This window comes from Yamadazyma tenuis, chromosome 1 (genome assembly GCF_029203305.1).
Source record: "Yamadazyma tenuis chromosome 1, complete sequence".
NCBI lineage: Eukaryota > Fungi > Ascomycota > Pichiomycetes > Serinales > Debaryomycetaceae > Yamadazyma > Yamadazyma tenuis.
The window spans coordinates 1,728,699-1,747,076 of record NC_089461.1 but is presented as its reverse complement, the minus strand read 5'-3'; the positions used below and the strand labels follow the sequence as shown (position 1 = coordinate 1,747,076).

Genomic DNA, 18,378 nt, shown 5'->3' with positions numbered 1-18,378 from the left:
CCATTTCTCCAATCCTCCAAGCCGCGAACTTCTATCACAATCTCACTTGTTCTCTACTAAATGGACGATCAAACCCTATCTCCTGCCAAGCAGACGGCGGTGGATGAGTTCATAGCCATCACAGGATCTCTGGACGACAATGTCTCCCAGATTATCCGCCTTTTGGACGTCCATAATTGGGACTTGAATAACTCAATCGTCACCTTTTTCGAATCAGGATTTATCCAAGAACTGCTGCTTCCAACACCTGTGGAGGTGGACACCTCTACTGACATGCCCCAAGCATCTGGCGTCGACTACGGCCATCCCGGCAGCGACACCTCCCGCGTCTCGCGAAGATACAGCATGGTGGACTCTCCGTTGGATGACTTGATTCCTCTGCTCCCGTACGCTCCGAGGATCTCTAACCATTGGCAACTAGAAGTGGGCCTCAACGCCTCCAAGCGTGAGGTGTTGCGGGCCAACAACTTGCGAGCCATCAACTCGCTCTTGTTCCTCCTTTTGTTTGTGCCCAAAAAGCTTCTCTCGTTCTTATACCAGGTGTTCAAGTTCATCTTCAAGATCAACACCGCCAACTACTTCCCAGCCGCGATAGACTACGAGTCCGTGGACTTGGACCATAAGATGCCGTTGCTGGAGTACGTTGACAAATATAACATTGTCGAGGGCAACTTCAATGAGGTGTATGAACAGTGCAAAACCAACTACACCTGGTTGCTCGTGGTATTGGTGAACGGGTCACAAGAAGCCAGCGACTTGTTATCGCACTTGTTATCGAATCATCATTTTGAAAAGCATTTCAATAAAGCCAACCACACCGACAACTTTACCACTTGTATATACATCAATGATGTCGAGAAGAACCCTGAATCCTATGAGGTGGGTCGTACCTACAAGGTAAAGAGATTACCGTTTGTAATGCTCATCAACAACGTCTCCAACAGCCCGCACAAGTTGCCATCGATGTCCATCACCTACAAGTCGAATCTCCCGTCGGTGTTATTACAGCCTTCACAAGTGGGATCTACTGCCAATAAGGTGGCCATCTACTTGGGCCGCATAATCTCCAATTACCAGCCACAAGTGGTGGCTGCCATCACCGACAAGCGGGAAATGGAGTTTGCTCGGCTCATCAAACAACAGCAAGATGATGCCTACCAAAAGTCTCTTGAGATGGACAAGGTCAAGAAAGCAGAGAAGAGTAAGAAACTTGAAGATGAGATGTTACTACAACAACGCCGACTGTTTTTGTTCAACTTGATCAAAAGCCGGTGGTTCGAAACTCTCAACCCCGAGCCCAATACCCGGATCCAGGTCAAGTTGCCCCATGGAGAACGGATCATTTTGAACGTTAATAACCAAAACCAGTTGAAACACCTCTACCTACACCTCGAAAGTACCTTATTCCCTCGCCACTTGGCAGCAGACGACGCCGAGGAGTTTGAGACGGCCTCTCAGGTGTTGGAGCACATTTCGTCCAACGATTTTGACTGCCAAATATCCCTTGAGGACTACTACAAGCACTTTCCCTTCAAGTTTGAGCTCATTCAACCATACCCCAAAAAGGTTGTGGACGACCTCGAGGCGACCATCAAAGAGCACATCAAAAACGGTGCATCGCTATTGGTGGAATACACAAGTGACGACGAGGAAGAAGAGTAACGCACACACTATCTATGACCAATATACGCCCTCTCCCATCCCTATCATCCCCATGTTTCGCGCAAGGCGGGCCACGACCAAGTCTCAAAATAAAACTCTAAAAACCCTTGGCACTTCTCCTTCTTTTCACACATGGCAGGCCGTCAATCTCGGTTAGAAGCTGAACGCTTGGCCATCATCCAGAAGTCTATGAGCAGAGGCCGTTCGCCCTCGCCCAACCAATCCAATCCCAACTCCCGCTCGGCGTCTCCCCTGAACGATGCTAAGGGAGAATTAAAATGGTCAATCATCAATCATGATCCTCTGGAACGTTTAGTTAAGCTCACCAGCAACGATGGGGACAATGATGTCGTCCCGCTCGACTTCGACGACGAGCAGAGCGAGGAAGAGCATCTCAGTGATGACGACGACCAGGAAAAATTCCAGTATGATGACACCGGCAATATCCTCCCCAACTTTGCCTGTCGGGACGAGAAAATCCACGAGATTTCCCACATCTTGGAGAACTCCAACTTGAGCGACACGTCGACCATCAAGAAGTTGGAGGAATTGACCGCCAGTGAAAGAGCATTTGCCAATGCCAAAAAGGCTGGTAAGCCCATTGACGAAGAAGCATTGGAAAAATTGAAAAATGAGAAGAATCAATTGCTTGGTGGAGCGGTGGACTTGGACAAGAGTGACCAGGACTTCGCGTCCCGTAGACAGAAGCTCGAAGACTACTCGAGCTATAGGCGCAAAATCATTGATCACGAGAACGAAAAGTTCAAACAGTCCAACCTGCCCATAGCTGAGCCGGTTGCGGTGGATGATGACAAGGACTTCATGATCCCTTACACGTCAGCCATCGAAGACAAGTTGGACAGCGAGTTTGCGTCCAAGTTGAACGAAACCATCATTGAGGGTAAGGTGGACTCCAGTAGACCTCAATCGCGGGTGATTCAGACCATCACCAGAGGGAACTTTTTCCAGTTGATTGACCCCAAGGTTAAGCCGAAGATGTTTCTCTTGTGCATGGACTTTTCGCCCGAGTCCATATTTGCGTTGGAATGGTCGTTGGGAACGGTGTTGGTAGATGGGTCGGTGTTGTTCATTGTATATGTGATTGAGGAAAACGATGCCAATCACCACTTGAAGGGCAACACTAATTCCGAATCGGCCAGAGAATCCCACCGGCTCGACATGTTGAACAAGGCCAAACAGCAGGTGTTGAATCTCCTTAAGTTGACCAAATTACAGATTCATATTGTCATTGAAATTACCCACCACCCAATCCCCAGACATTTGATTCTAGAGTTCATCGACCACTTACAGCCGACCTTGGTGATTGTTGGGTCTCGTGGCCAGTCGGCCATCAAAGGGGTGTTGTTGGGTTCGTTGTCCAATTACTTGGTGACGAAACTGACGGTTCCGGTGATGGTTGTTAGAGAGAAATTAAAGAAAATCAACCGGTTCAAGAATGGGTCTTCAGTGTTTTCTAATAACATCAAGCCGTTGACGTTGTCGGAAGCCAGGATCGATTGAATCGCTTCACGTTTTTGTTTTTTTAAGTATCAAGTATTTCTCACGTGTCTCATGAATTACATACATACATACATAAATATAATGGTTAAAAGTATAGCTCGATAAAGGACTTTTTACCTCTAAACTTATGCTCACATCCAAATGATGGACATTTGGCCGGGGCATAAATCCGTGGGTTATCTATCGTGATATCTTGCTTGGAGTTCTTCTTGGTGGCTCGGGGTCGGTTGCCGATGTTCTTAATGCACATTCCACAAAAGCTGTGTCCACACTTGGATAAAAACACCCGTCTACTTAGATCCTTGTCGACTTCCGTGAGTTGCTTGAAGCAAAACCATGGGGCCAGAACCCCGTACTCTATACTTAGTTGAGCTAATTTCTTGTTGTACTCTAGGTTTGTCTTGAATTCTGCAGGTATACCTTCACCAAGAGTCACTCCGCACAATTCGCAGCCAATAATCATGTTACTGGTTATATCCGAAGTGTAGCCCTGCACTTCTCTCTTGATTTGGGATCTCTTCTCAAGGAGGGCCTTACGGTTAAAGGTATTTTCGGTTTCGATTTTGCGGTCCATTTCCCTTTCGTTATCTCGTTCGATTCTGTCCATCACCGACCGCTCGATATCGTTGGAACCGAGAACTCCCATGGGAAAAAAGTGGTCGCCCAACTCGATCCCGTCAGGGGTGGTGTGCTCAAAAAGACTCTGGAGGATCCTTCGGGCGGGCCCATCCACGTTGTTGTCTTGAATGGCTTGATGGAACCGATGGAAAACCCGGTCTCCTTGTGATGCGATTCTTCTGACAAGGACTCGCCTGTAGTCGGCATCGTCTGATGTGTTATTCATGTGTCGAGGAGGAAGAGACCCCCATTCGGCTGGAGAGTTGAAGTCATCGTCAGAGGACAGAGCTGTTTCCGACTCGGTCAATGGGCCATTTAACATAGTAAACCATAGCCGAGGACCGGCCGTTATTACGCTTCTTTCTTCAAGAATCTGTACATCATCGTCGCCCCCTGGCGCCACTCCCACACTGGTGGGTGTTGGTCTCCTGTCGGGCCGTTGCCTCACGATTCGGTTAAATTCATCGTCGGGATGAGGACGTGTTCCTCGGAGCTGGGAGTTTGCGGGTACCACGCTAGTGATTACCACGTCATCATCGTCGGCATCGGCATCCACCACCGTGACAATATCGGCGCTTTCACTGTTGCTGCTGTTGCCAGTGACGTTTGTATTACCCAAACCATGGGACTCGTTCAAAGACATCACGGGCAGTGAGCCGGTGGTATCCGACTCGTCGTCCGAGTCGAGCTCTATGACCTCGTTGGCATCCGGGGCTTGGGGACCGGGTATTTGCCTCTTGGGATGATGTTCTTTGTGGGACCCGAGGTCAGGTTTATGAGAAGTATCTCGATTCATGACTGACCACAAGCACCGCGGAAGCCGAAATGAAGAGGGCTAATGAATGGCTATAGATGGTGCGTGCTGCAGGGAGTAAAGGAATGTCACGGAATATGAGTGTCCAGTAACAGCGTTTGAAAGCAAAAAGGATGGTATGTGTAGATTTGTATCAGCGCGAAGCTCAGATCTCAAATGCTCAACAACCCGATGAGAAATACACGCATCGGGTAACGAATCTACCTTCTGCAGCCTACTTTCCACAACACCTCCACCAACTACATTCATCAAGTCCAATGTGCTTATATTACATACCTACTTGTTAATTCCGCTTCTCATGTAACGACCAACAACAATACAATGGTCTCTTTCATAAGGCTCCAACGTCAATTGTTCCAAAGGCTTGATTCTTTCTTCTCTCAACTTCTGCACTTCTCTGGCAAACACGGTTTCAGCATCCACCGTCGAGTCAATACAGTTGGCCTTGATGGAAATCACCACCAAACCTCCGTCTTTCAAGAACAAATGCGAGTTCAATGCAATGATTCTGGCTTGATCAGGTTGGGCCACATCGGCAAACACACAGTCAACCATGTCCACCAACATTCTGTACTTCTGAGGATGACGAGCATCATCAATAATAGGAGTCACATTTGGTCTCTTGGTGGCCATTCCAATCAATTCTCTACCGGGTCTGTGAGAGAATTCAACGGCATAAACGACACCGGTAGCTCCCACCACATCCGACACGTGCGACACAGAGGTTCCGGAAGCAGCTCCCAAGTACAATACTTTTTTGCCAGGAGCAATACCGATCTCATCAACACCTCCCATAATACCAGCAGCCAACTTGGATCTGAAAGGATTCCACACTCTGTATTCAACCTTGGTGGGTAATTCTCCTTCGACCTTGGATGGTTCTTCGACGGTCACTCTCTTTTCTCCGTAAACTGATTCACCAGGAGCAAAGTTCTTGGTGACCAATAAATCTTCCTTACCCCTGGCGATGAAAACACCGGCATGTCTGTGAGGTTCGATCACCACCTTGGCACCACCTCTGGCACCGCCTCTGGCGCCTCCTCTACCGCCACGGCCACCACGGTCGCCACCTCTACCTCCACGGCCACCACGGTCACCAAAACCACCTCTGGAGCCTCCTCTGGAAGAAAACCCACCTCTACCACCGCGGCCACCACGACCACCACGGTCACCGCCAAAGCCGCCTCTGGAGCCTCCTCTGGAGCCTCCTCTGGAAGAAAATCCTCCTCTACCTCTTGATGCACCGAAAGCCATTGTTATATATGTTATTGTATGGTTGGTGTACTGAAGAAATATTTTCTCATTCCATCGCTTTTGAAAATTTTCTCTGCAAATGGGCTAACGGCCGGGTAATTGGACAAACACGCATATTCTCCTTTTGTATGGGAGAGGACATTTGAAGAGAGTATAGTGAGCTCAGAGTTAGGTGTAACTTGTAGGAAAATAAAGTGGTGGATATTAGACTTTTGGTTCTATAGATGCTGATTTTTTGGCAGTTTTTCAGTGCCATTTATATCCTCTTTTGCTCGATTAAAGCTTGACAATTACTGTTTTAGAGGTAAACTCGGCTATTTATTGAACAGTTTGTGTTCAAAAACCACAAAAACTCACAAGAACCTAAACATATATTAGTACTATTGTCTGGTGACGTCTAATGCTTCTCGCTGTCTGTGCTAATTCAAATAAATCCCATTTAACTCCACCATCGGCCAGATCTTAAGATGGGCATCGTGCGGCTCAGTCTCACCTCTGGAGTAGCACACCAAATAAGAAAGACACCCAAAACCTAAATTCCGGGGTAATTTTGACCTCTTTCACTCTCTTGAACTTCTGTTGCTCCACTATTCATCCCCATTTCCATATCTAGGAAATATACCCAAGCAGACTCTTTTAGCAGTCACTGGACCCCAACAATTGCCGTATTCTGAGCCACCATACCCCCGAAACCCGTCATTGCTCTCCTCGGAGCCCTCCCACACGCCTCCTGTACGCCTTCAACGCCATACTGGTCATCTCAGACCAGCACAATAATAGTCGTTGTCATGGTTTTTAGACCTTCGGTGAGAGCGACGCGAAACTCATTTTTGGAGCCACTTGATGGAAGCACTCACTCAACAATTCTGAATTTAACTCACACGTAAAATGAACTCCAATGTCACATTGTTGGTGTTTGTGGTGGGCACCATCGTCACCGGGTGCCTCAACTCGATCTTCACCAAGTACCAAGACAACCAGTGTGTGGACAATTGCCTGGACCCTGATGTGTCGAACCATCACACATTCCAACAACCAGCCCTTCAGACCCTCCAGATGTTCGTAGGAGAAATGCTCTGCTACGTCGTGTACTATCTTATGTACCGCACGTCACTCTTGAGCTTTGGTGCCGACGGGTACAAGCCCATCGGGGAAGATGCTGATTTGCCGCAGTTGCCGTTGGCTAGTTCGTTGAAGTTAAGTGTACCTGCCATTTGTGACTTGGTGGGAACCACCATGTTGCACTTCGGGTTAATATTCATCCCTGTGTCAGTTTACCAGATGATCCGGGGCTCGTTGGTGTTATTTGTGGCATTTTTATCGGTGGTTTTTTTAAAGAGAAAAGTCACCCGCTTGGAGTGGCTCGCGTTGGTAATTGTGACTGGTGGAATTACGTTGGTGGGGTTGAGTGGCTCGTCGCAGGGCGATGGTGCGGCCGAAGGTACCTCGAAAATGGTGATGGTGGGGCTTGTGTTGGTGGTGGTGGCCGAGTTGTGTCAGGCATTCCAATTTGTGGTGGAAGAGCACCTCTTGAGAAAGAATCCCATAATGCCATTGCAATTGGTATATTTCGAAGGCTTCTACGGGGCCGTGGTATTGGCAGTGGCGTTGGTGGTGTTATACTTTGTCTTGGGTGCCGTGTTGGACCCATCTGATTTTGAACACCTGCCATTCAACATGAAAGAAGGCCTTTCGCAGATGCTTGGTTCCTACCACATTATGGGCGCACTGGTGTTGATAATGCTCTCGATCTCGTCGTTCAACTTTTTTGGCATTTCGTTGACGTTCCACTTGTCGGCAACTTCCAGGTCCACTATCGATGCCTGTAGGACGTTAATGGTGTGGTTGTTGGCTATGATAATGGGATGGGAGTCATTCCACTTTTTGCAGTTTGTTGGTTTCGGGTTGTTGGTGTTTGGAACCTTGTGCTTCAATGGGGTTTTGACACCCGAGGAGTGGTCGTGGGTGCCCGGTGTTCTCAAGTCGTCTGTCGATGTGGCTCCACTTGAGGAGCCAGTTGACAGAATTTAGGTAGGTAATATATGTGTGGTCGTGCGTGTGCCCGTAAACCCTCTACCTCGCAGTCAAATGTTCGCGTGGATTCAACTGATTGTTGCCACTATCAAGAAGTAATATGGTACGTACAATTGCCACTCAGGCCAGACATCCATGTCTAGGGACATCAGTTTCCACTGCTTTAAACTAGCACAGTGTGGTGGAGAGTTTATCCTCTGGGTCTGCTAACTCATCTGTTAGTGTACTAACCTTTCAAGTCATTGAGAATAGTTCCAGACAATAACCACCAATCCACCATAAACCATGCTGAGGTTGGCGACAAGGCAGCTCATGCGCCTGGTTTTAGTGATATGTTAAGGTCTCAGCAGGGCCCTGCCAGTTTGGCGTCGCAAATCAACAATCGTCATCCTTTAGAATCGAGACTCGGAAACTGGGAAGAAACCCAACACCAGACCCGGTTAGAATCATACAGAAGAGTATTTGGAGCCGGAGAACCCATCAAGAGAACCATGGAGTTGGGCATCGTGGAAGCCACCGACTTCAAGCCAGAAGTGTTGGGAGGGTCTACTATAACTGAAATGCACAAGGACATCTTGTTGAACAAGGATGCGTCTGTTGACTGGGAAGACGTGTACAAGCAGGATGTGAGTGGAGGATATACGGTGAAGGACTTCCACTCGGAGATGGAGCGTAAAATGGGTATTAATTAGTATAGATTAATTGACGAGTCCGAGAGAGAGCGTAGACCGAGAGGCCGACACCAGTTGGAGAAGTAAGAGTAGGAGAGTAGGAGAAGTGAATGGGAAGAGCCCCTAAATCCGTCGACTACTCACCCTATTCCAACGGGGCACGCATTCACCCTTTTTATCTTCATCTGCTATTAGCAAGATTCGCAAATATCACTAATCCTACAACTGCCACCTTCACCAACTAAAATAAATTACTCATCTCCTCAAACTAAAGTACGACAAAGGTTCTGCAATCTCTGGCCCCAGCATATTCTCTTGCTTCCACCATTGTCCCAAACCTTATCCAAAATAATGAAATCACAATCTTGTGCGAATGCCCAACTTCCCCCCACACCTCGCAGTATAAATTCATCCGACGCACCATCATATTTTCCCCAAGTATCATGTCTGCTATTCCCAAAACACAAACCGCCTACGGCTATGAACGTGGCAAAGGCTCCGTCGCCAAGTACGAAAATGTTCCTGTCAAACAACCCGGTGATAACCAGTTGTTGTTGAAAATTGAAGCAGCAGGACTCTGCCAGAGCGACCTCCACATTCTCAAGGTGGTGGATGAAGAATATCCTGCCAACTTTATCATGGGCCACGAAATCGCCGGCCAAATCGTTCAGGTCGGTAAGAACCTTGCCAGCGACCCCAAGTATCAGCTCGGATCCCGGTATTCGTTGTGCATTTGCAAACTGTGTGGAGTTTGTAAAAATTGCCGTAAGGGCCTTGACATGTGCTGCGACGAGGTTAGTGGATATGGAATTGGCACCGATGGTGGCTTCCAGCAGTATATCGTGGTGGAAAACTTGCGGTCGCTCGTGCCAATTCCCGAAGGAGTATCGTACCAAGAGGCGGCGGTGGCTACCGACTCGGTCTTGACCCCGTACCATGCCATCAGGAAAGTACAGCAATTTTTGGAACCTACCACCAGAGTATTATTGTTTGGTTTGGGCGGCTTGGGCTTGAACGCCCTCCAGATTCTCCGTACGTACGGGTGTTATGTGGTGGCTGTCGACCGCAAGGCCGATTTGGAGGCCCAGGCAAAACGGTATGGTGCAGCCGAGTTCTATACCGATATTGGCGACTCGAATCACCCGACCGACAGTTTCGATATCTGCTTTGATTTTTGTGGATACAAGCAGACATTTGAGGACTGTCAGGACTATATCGCACGTGACGGGAAGCTTGTGATTGTGGGGCTCGGGAACTTGCAACTAAACTACATGAACTTCTATTTGGCCCGTAAAGAAGTTACCATTTACGCCAACTTTGGTGGAACCGCGGGTGAACAGCTTGCGTGCTTGGAATTGGTCCGATTGGGCAAGGTGAAGCCACTTATAAAGTCAGTGTCTATCGACGAACTTCCCTACTATTTTGACCAATTGGCCAAGGGTAAAGTTGAAGGTAGAATTGTGTTTACTCCCCCAAAGCTCTGAAGAATATACATTTTGATTTTAGTGCGATTAATAGTGCGGATTCGGATTTCGAGGTGGCCAACTTGTTTTTTTGTATCTTCATTACTACATAATGGCCAAAAAAGGAGGAGAAAACTCGAAGAAGGCAGCAGGAAACGCTAAGAAAGCAGATGCTGCCAGTAAGAAACAACAAGCGGCATTGGCTGCTGCTGAAGCAGAGGAAGCTTCTCAGTGGGACCAAGGATCCAAGAAGGGGAATAAGAAGAAGGAAGACGAACAGTTCAAAAAAGAAGAAGCCGCCAGAAAAAAGGCCGAAAGAGAGGCCTTGTTGGCGGCCGAAGAGGCATCTTTGCCTTCCAAGCCTCAGAACTCCAAACAAAGAGGTGCTGCCAAAGTGGCAGCTAAGAGAACCGGAAAGATCGATGACTTTATGGATTTCAACAGTTCAAAGCCCGAGTTGGCGGCTTCTGGTATCGACAATGCTTTAGAGGCCTTAACGTTGACTACCAAAGACGGAGGTTTACAAAATAAGGATTTCGACAAGCATCCCGAAAGAAGAGTCAAGGCTGCATTTTTGGCATTTGAAGAAAAGAGATTGCCTGAAATGAGAAAGGAGAACCCTGGTTTGCGGTTGCAACAGATCAAGAACTTGTTGCATAAAGAGTTCTCCAAATCTCTGGAAAACCCAATGAACCAGGCCACCAATGTCAGCTACAATGCCACTACTGATGACATTGCTGAGGCAAAGATCGCTGTGAGAGCCAAGAAGGAAGAGAAGTTCGCGTAGTGATCTGTGTTTGTGTACGATGTAGGTAATAATAAATACTAGAAAAGGAGAACTGACACACAAAATGCGACCTCCAAAAAAATCAACACCATCAAACCATGACGGATCTCGCTGCTTATATATAACGCGCGGGCGTGTGCACACCGCTCGCTCGCCAGAAATACCAGGAATATTTAAATAGAGACGATTTCCTACAAATACGCATCAGACATCTCAAAAAGATTTGAAAAACATCAGTTTTTGGTGCAGCAGGTTTCAAACAATTGCAAAATCTCCCCGAGAAAAATCTTCTCGTTCCCAAGTATTCCTTCTGTCTACAAGTGTCGTCTCACCAACACATTCGTTAATTCATAATTGACTGGTTGAAAAATTGGCCTGCCTGACCTTCGTTTGTATTGATTGAGATCCACTGAAAATGTCGAGATTGGACAGATTGGTGATTTTATTAGAGACTGGCTCTACCCAGTTTATCCGAAGCACCGCTGCTGACCAGTTGTCTGATTTGGCCAAGGGCCACCCAGAAGAGACCTTGAATCTTTTGGGTAGAGTATACCCATTCTTAAAGAGTCCGAAATGGGAAACAAGAGTGGCAGCTGCTAGGGCCTTCGGAAACATAGTAAACCATTCCCGTGTATGGGACCCCAATAATGAGCATGATGATGATTCTAATGATAATGACAATAACGATAATGATACCAAAAATGGCACTTCCACCATTAAGGAAGACCCTGATGTCGACATGGAAACCGAAGGTGTCGACGGTGAAATCAAAATCAAGTCGGATCCGGATGCAGAGTTCAAGCGTGAACAAGATGAGGAGTTGAAGAAAATGGATGACAATTTATCTTCTCTCGTTACATTTGAAAGTTGGGATTTGATTGAAATCTTGAAAAGTAACCGAAAATTGTTAGCATCCAGCATCAACGAAATAGACACTTCCAACGTGAATGAAGCAGAGGACGAGGTATCGTTACTTTCAAAGTTCAAAAGACACAAAAATAATAACTCCATTAAGATTGAACCTGAAAAAGAAGCATCCAGTACCCCCGAAACCGATCTGATACTTCAAACTCAAGTGAAAGAAGAGACTCGAACGGCCGTCGATGCTGTCGAATCAGAAGAACAGGCCGCCAAAGCCTTGGCTGCAAATGCCAGATTGAAGGCTTTACAAAAGAGAAGAGCCAAAGTCAATGCCAAGTCTGGAATAAACAGAACCAAACCAATAGATTTAAGTCAGAGTTCCATTTCCAAGCAGATGATGTCGGATCCAAACGCTATAAACACCAACATAAAGCAAGAGGTTCCTCAATTCGACTTGACTTCTCAACAAGGTGGTGAGAAGTTGGTGATGGAAACCAAAGCCGAATTATCACCCATTTTGAGCCAGCATGCCAAGGTGGCCGGCTTGGTGTGGCAGTTTCAAGGGGTTTATGAATTGTTGGTGGATGATTTGTTTGACGATAGATGGGAGATTAGACATGGTGCATGTCTTGGACTAAGAGAATTGATAAAGAAGCATGGGAAATCGGCTGGTAGGATCAAGTCCAAGTCGTTGGAAGAGAACATCAAAAACAACGATGCTACATTGGAGGATTTGGCTGTAAGGTTGTGTACCTTATTCGCTCTTGACCGATTTGGGGACTACGTTTCAGATTCTGTGGTGGCCCCGGTTCGTGAATCAGGAGCTCAAGCCTTAGCTGCATTGTTGATTCACCTAGAAATAGATCCGTTGATCAAAACCTTTGATGCTTTGCACAGACTAATTCTTCAAGAAGGATACTTTCCTAAATGCTGGGAAGCCAAGCACGGGGGGATGTTAGGGTTAAGGTACTTTGTAAGTGTCAGAACAAGCGTTTTAACCGAAAAACCAGAGCTTTTGAACGATACGGTGTCAATGGTGTTACATGGTTTACAAGAAAGCGACGATGATGTTCAGTCTGTGGCTGCGTTGACATTAGCGCCTATTGCCAGTGACTTCATTAAGCATAAACGAGAATTGATCCTGGTGTTGTTGAAGACCATTTGGGATTGTCTCGTAAACTTGAGAGACGACCTCTCTGCGTCTATTGGTTCAGTCATGGACTTATTGTCAAAGCTTTGTACCCATCAAGAAGTCATTGAAATCATGGAAAAACAGGCTGCCAAGGACCAAAGTTCTTCATTTGAGAGCTTGGTTCCCCGATTGTTTCCTTTTTTAAGACACTCTATCGTGAATGTTCGAAAAGCAGTCTTGAGGACTATTCTTGAATTCTTATCCATTGATAATGCTGCCACAAAACACTGGATAAATTCCAAAGCTCTTAGGCTCATCTTTCAGAACCTTTTGGTCGAACAAAATGAAGAAGTCTTGAACTTGTCGCAGAAGGTGTATACGAGGCTCATTGAAGAAATCAATGTTAACGAGTTTTTGAATGCTGAAGAATTATTTTCATCTAACCATGGCCCATTATTATTCTTGACCATGACACCAATAGGATTGGCCAGGCACAACTATCAGATGAACACCAATCTCATCATGAGACCATCCGGGAAGATGGTTTCAAACGATGGTAACGGTTCTTCTAGAAGAGGTTCTTCTGTGGACTTTGATGAAATCAATGGGTACGAAGAGTTCAAAGAAACAGACTGCTCTTCAAATGGAGGAGGAGAAAAGAGAGGCAGAAAACGTAAAAACTCTGAGTCAAAGGCCAAGAGTGATATTCCGTATTTGGATGAATTGAAGGTCAATATTGACTCTCATATTTTCAAAGGTGATATTTTGTTGTTGGGAGTTGATGTTTTCATAAGAACAAGAGCAGCTGCTTCCAAGGCTTTCGGTCAAACCTTGGCATCTATAAAAGATGAAAAGTTGCTCATAACAGTACTAGACTCTTTGAGCAATTACTTCAAATCAAAACACTCCTCCCCAAGATTGCTCTCAAGCGTTATTCTCGAGGAATATGCTAAGAGCTTGAAACAACAGAATTTGCCGATTCCTGATCAAGTCAAAGAGAAATTCTTACCTAACTTGATTGGAGTGTTGGCCGAGCCTGCGTTCCCCAGCTTACCTCATTTCAGGGAACTAGTACCCACTTTAAAAGCCTTGCGAACAAGCTGCATACACCTCTTTGATATCTTCATTAACATGGCCAAGATATCTCCTAACAAGATTCCTCAATTGCCTGTGGTGGTCCAGGGGGAACTGGAAGCTGGTCCAAATGCCTTCTCGATAGAACAAGCTCAGAAATTGATAGACGAAACTTATCCTAAGTTGATCAAGACTCTTTCACCAACCTACAAAATGGCTTCGATCAATGCTCTAGAAGATGCCAGGCATAGAATCACTTTAGCTATTGATGATGTTCTGCTGGCAAGATTATCTAGAATAACAAGCATATTGGCCGCTTATGCTGCTGCCGTGTTGGCCGTGGATGGGGTTCCAAAGAAGTTGAACCCCATCATTAGATCATTGATGGACAGCGTGAAACAAGAAGAATCGGCACTTCTCCAAAAGAGGTCAGCTGAAGCAGTTTCCCATCTTATCCAAGAATTGAACAACGTAGGAAAGAAGGGTGCAGCAGATAAAATCACCAAGAATCTCTGTGGATTCTTGTGTGTGGATACTTCAGAAGTGCCCGAATATCATCACAACGCAGAGTTCAAAGATATCGTACTTTCTTTAAAGAAAGAAGAAGCAAAAACAGATCCAGTTGATATTGCCCAACACGAAAAGGCGGTTCACGAAGCCAGAATCAAGAGAAATGGTGCTTTATTGTCTTTTGATGCTTTGTTGGACGTTTACCAAGATACTCTTTTTGAGAACCTTCCAAAATTGAAAGAGTTGATTATTGAACCATTGAAGTTGTTGCAACATGCTGATGACGAGGAGTTCCAAAAGGACGAGTTGAAGGGACAAAGTATCATTGATGCTTTGGGTATATTAAGGGCTTTGTTGCCCAAATTGCACAAATCTTTACACAAGACTATTACCGACAACTTGCCACTTCTATTACCAGGTTTCACGTCGGAACTTTCGGTTTTCCGTTATTCAACTGCAAAATGTTTTGCAACCATTTCGTATGTTTGTCAAGTACCAGCTTTCACGTTTTTGGTGAAATCTATTTTGCCTTTACTCAATAATTCTGGAACTATCAAGGAAAGACAGGGGGCTATTGAAACAGTGTACCACTTGTCTACCACCATGGGATCTGATATTCTTCCTTACGTTGTGTTTTTGATTGTTCCAGTATTGGGAAGAATGAGTGACTCCAATCCCGATGTCCGTGTTTTAGCTACCACCACATTTGCGTCTATCATCAAGTTGGTGCCATTAGAAGCTGGTATTCCTGATCCAGAAGATATGCCTAAAGACTTGTTGGAGGGAAGGGACAGAGAAAGAGAGTTCATCCAACAAATGTTAGATCCAACCAAAATCAAGTCGTTTGATTTGCCTGTTTCTATCAAAGCTACATTGAGAAAGTATCAACAGGATGGTGTTAACTGGCTTCATTTCTTGAACAAGTACCACTTACACGGTATTTTGTGTGATGATATGGGATTGGGTAAGACTTTACAAACCATTTGTATCGTTTCATCAGACCATTACATCAGGGATGAAAAGTTTAAGGAGACCCAATCACGGGAGTTCAGAAAGTTGCCTTCTTTAGTGGTGTGTCCTCCTTCTGTTACGGGCCATTGGGAACAAGAGTTGAATCAATATTCTCCATTTTTGAAAGTGATGGTATACGCCGGTGGACCCTCAGCCAGACAAGGACTTCGTGCGCAGTTTATGGACAACGATGTCATTGTCACTTCTTACGATGTTTGTCGTAATGATGTGGAGTTTTTGAATGAACATGATTACAATTATTGTGTTTTGGACGAAGGTCATATCATCAAAAACTCTGCGTCCAAGTTGACCAAGTCAGTCAAGAGAATTAATGCTGAGCATAGACTTATTTTGTCTGGTACTCCAATCCAGAACAATGTTTTGGAATTATGGTCTTTGTTTGACTTTTTAATGCCTGGGTTCTTAGGAACCGAAAAGGTATTCAATGAAAAGTTTGCCAAACCAATTGCTGCCAGTAGAAATAGCAAAACTTCCTCCAAGGAACAGGAGGCTGGAGCGTTGGCGTTGGAATCTTTGCACAAACAGGTTTTGCCATTCATGTTGCGTCGTTTGAAAGAAGATGTTTTGTCAGACTTGCCTCCCAAGATTATTCAAGATTACTATTGTGAATTGAGTAGTCTTCAAAAGGAGTTGTACAAAGACTTTGCTGTCAAGCAGAAGTCAACCATCGAACAGGATATTAAAGATGGTATCATGGACGAAGAGAACAACAACAAAACACATGTTTTCCAGGCTTTGCAATATATGCGAAAGCTTTGCAATCACCCTGCTTTGGTTTTGTCTCCAAATCACCCCAAGTACAATAAAATCATGGTTGATTTGAACAATAAGAAACAGGATTTGAGGAGCATTGAGCACTCGCCAAAGTTGTTATCATTGAAAACATTATTGTTGGAGTGTGGCATTGGTTCCAGTGATAGTGACTACCACTCCAAGAGCTATAGAGAAAAGCAGAAGCAGAATCAACTTCTTTCTGCCGAAGGAGTTATTTCCGAGCACAGAGCGTTGATATTCTGTCAGTTGAAGGATATGCTTGATATTGTTGAAGAACAGCTTTTGAAGAAGGTCCTTCCTTCGGTCACCTACATGAGATTGGATGGTTCTACCGACCCAAGAGACAGACAAAAAATTGTTAGGAAGTTCAATGAAGATCCCTCAATAGATGTGCTTTTATTAACCACCAAAGTAGGTGGTTTGGGATTGAACTTGACGGGTGCCGACACGGTTATATTTGTGGAGCACGACTGGAACCCCATGAATGACTTACAGGCCATGGATAGAGCTCATAGACTTGGTCAGAAAAAGGTTGTGAATGTGTACCGGTTGATCACCCAAAACACCTTGGAGGAGAAGATCATGGGATTACAGAAGTTCAAAATGAACATTGCATCAACCATTGTCAACCAACAGAATGTGGGATTATCATCCATGGACACCAACCAATTGTTGGACTTGTTTGATGTGGAAGACAATGGTAATAAGATTGAACCAGTGGAAGAAGAGAAGAAAGAGATCCCAGATGATGTTTCCGGTGGGCTTTCAGGAAAGGCTGCCGACGCCGTGGGCGAGTTGGGCGAATTGTGGGATGAAGCCCAGTACGAAGAGGAGTACAATTTGGATAACTTTATCAAAACTCTTAAGTAAATATAGGATTATAGACAGATGCCGCAAACGAGATGAGAAAGTCTGCGAATAAAATTTTCAAACTACATCAACTGTAATCTCAAGTCATAAGCTACATACTGCCTTAAACCAAATCTAACGGGGGTTATATTAAACAAGGCATAGGCTATGACCCGAGGAAATTTGAATCGAATTGAGGTTCTAGAGAAAGATGTGGAACATAGTTACCACTTTTTGACTTCGGATGAGAAGTCATCTACATTAAGGGAAGTTGAAGATGTCAACTATAAATCAGCATCCCAGCCCGCACAGGTCAAAAGTTGGGTGCATTTTGTGGCTGGCGGTGTGGGAGGAATGACAGGGGCTATCTTGACGTGTCCGTTGGACGTGGTGAAAACCAGATTACAATCGGATGCGTACACAAAGATGTATAACAGAAGTCCGAAATCTTCAAATATAATCATAAAAGCAGCCCAGCATTTCCAGGAAACTGGGTCCGTGTTAAAGAACATATACACCAGCGAAGGCTCCAGAGCCCTTTTTAGAGGATTGGGTCCTAACTTGGTAGGGGTGATACCTGCTCGTTCCATCAACTTTTTCACATATGGCTTATCTAAAGACTTCTTATCCAACAACTTCAACAACGGCACAGAAGCCACTTGGGTCCATCTACTTGCCGGGATCAATGCCGGTTTCGTGACCTCTACCGCCACCAATCCCATTTGGTTGATCAAAACCCGTTTGCAGTTGGATAAAACCAAGGGTAAGCACTACAAGAATTCCTGGGACTGTTTTTCACACATTGTGAAGACAGAGGGTGTCACAAGCTTGTACAGGGGGTTGACGGCGTCTTACTTGGGAGGAATCGAATCCACCTTACAATGGGTTTTGTATGAGCAAATGAAGACGATAATCAATCAAAGAGCCGTCAAGCAAGGTTCAGACAAAACCACAAAAGACCATATCATGGAGTGGTCTGCTCGGTCGGGAGCGGCTGGGGCAGCGAAATTCGTGGCCTCTTTGATCACATATCCTCACGAAGTTGTAAGAACTCGTTTGAGACAAGCTCCGTTGGAATCCACCGGTAAACCCAAATACACTGGCTTAATTCAAACTTTCAAGCTTGTGGTGAAAGAAGAAGGCATGGCCAGCATGTACGGAGGACTCACGCCACATTTGTTGAGGACAGTTCCCAACTCAATCATCATGTTTGGAACCTGGGAAATTGTTGTCAGACTCTTATCGTGATGGCACTCTTGTCTATAATATTTATGATCTTACCCTTGTAAATAGCATTGTAATGTATGTATGGTTTTCTACTG

General features: G+C 45.4%; 10 protein-coding genes across 10 annotated transcripts; 8 read left to right on the top strand and 2 right to left on the bottom strand. All coding sequences in view use genetic code 12, as the record gives it.

The window, feature by feature from the left end:
* Window positions 1-60: 60 nt before the first annotated feature.
* On the top strand, window positions 61-1,662 carry PSN45_000846 (uncharacterized protein; the record flags this gene model as incomplete). Its single annotated transcript, XM_006688898.1, has 1 exon — window positions 61-1,662. One exon carries the CDS (start codon window positions 61-63, stop codon window positions 1,660-1,662), a length of 1,602 nt encoding a protein of 533 aa, XP_006688961.1.
* Window positions 1,663-1,794: 132 nt separating this feature from the next.
* Window positions 1,795-3,183, top strand: PSN45_000845 (uncharacterized protein; the record flags this gene model as incomplete). Its single annotated transcript, XM_006688896.1, has 1 exon — window positions 1,795-3,183. One exon carries the CDS (start codon window positions 1,795-1,797, stop codon window positions 3,181-3,183), a length of 1,389 nt encoding a protein of 462 aa, XP_006688959.1.
* Window positions 3,184-3,268: 85 nt separating this feature from the next.
* PSN45_000844 (uncharacterized protein) lies at window positions 3,269-4,597 on the bottom strand (the record flags this gene model as incomplete). Its single annotated transcript, XM_006688233.2, has 1 exon — window positions 3,269-4,597. The coding sequence occupies one exon, from the start codon at window positions 4,595-4,597 to the stop codon at window positions 3,269-3,271; it is 1,329 nt and encodes a 442-aa protein (XP_006688296.1).
* A 294-nt stretch (window positions 4,598-4,891) lies between these two features.
* Window positions 4,892-5,869, bottom strand: NOP1 (Small subunit processome complex component; the record flags this gene model as incomplete). Its single annotated transcript, XM_066157536.1, has 1 exon — window positions 4,892-5,869. The coding sequence occupies one exon, from the start codon at window positions 5,867-5,869 to the stop codon at window positions 4,892-4,894; it is 978 nt and encodes a 325-aa protein (XP_066013633.1).
* Window positions 5,870-6,757: 888 nt separating this feature from the next.
* Window positions 6,758-7,900, top strand: PSN45_000842 (uncharacterized protein; the record flags this gene model as incomplete). Its single annotated transcript, XM_006688232.2, has 1 exon — window positions 6,758-7,900. One exon carries the CDS (start codon window positions 6,758-6,760, stop codon window positions 7,898-7,900), a length of 1,143 nt encoding a protein of 380 aa, XP_006688295.1.
* Window positions 7,901-8,003: 103 nt separating this feature from the next.
* On the top strand, window positions 8,004-8,595 carry UMP1 (20S proteasome maturation factor; the record flags this gene model as incomplete). The annotated part of the gene is made up of 2 exons (XM_006688231.1): window positions 8,004-8,006; window positions 8,143-8,595. The coding sequence occupies 2 exons, from the start codon at window positions 8,004-8,006 to the stop codon at window positions 8,593-8,595; spliced, it is 456 nt and encodes a 151-aa protein (XP_006688294.1).
* Window positions 8,596-9,017: 422 nt separating this feature from the next.
* PSN45_000840 (alcohol dehydrogenase) lies at window positions 9,018-10,058 on the top strand (the record flags this gene model as incomplete). The annotated part of the gene is made up of 1 exon (XM_066157535.1): window positions 9,018-10,058. The coding sequence occupies one exon, from the start codon at window positions 9,018-9,020 to the stop codon at window positions 10,056-10,058; it is 1,041 nt and encodes a 346-aa protein (XP_066013632.1).
* Window positions 10,059-10,149: 91 nt separating this feature from the next.
* PSN45_000839 (uncharacterized protein) lies at window positions 10,150-10,824 on the top strand (the record flags this gene model as incomplete). The annotated part of the gene is made up of 1 exon (XM_006688892.1): window positions 10,150-10,824. The coding sequence occupies one exon, from the start codon at window positions 10,150-10,152 to the stop codon at window positions 10,822-10,824; it is 675 nt and encodes a 224-aa protein (XP_006688955.1).
* A 415-nt stretch (window positions 10,825-11,239) lies between these two features.
* Window positions 11,240-17,077, top strand: MOT1 (TATA-binding protein-associated factor mot1; the record flags this gene model as incomplete). Its single annotated transcript, XM_066157534.1, has 1 exon — window positions 11,240-17,077. One exon carries the CDS (start codon window positions 11,240-11,242, stop codon window positions 17,075-17,077), a length of 5,838 nt encoding a protein of 1,945 aa, XP_066013631.1.
* A 147-nt stretch (window positions 17,078-17,224) lies between these two features.
* RIM2 (Pyrimidine nucleotide transporter, mitochondrial) lies at window positions 17,225-18,304 on the top strand (the record flags this gene model as incomplete). Its single annotated transcript, XM_006688229.2, has 1 exon — window positions 17,225-18,304. The coding sequence occupies one exon, from the start codon at window positions 17,225-17,227 to the stop codon at window positions 18,302-18,304; it is 1,080 nt and encodes a 359-aa protein (XP_006688292.1).
* Between the last annotated feature and the right edge of the window lie 74 nt (window positions 18,305-18,378).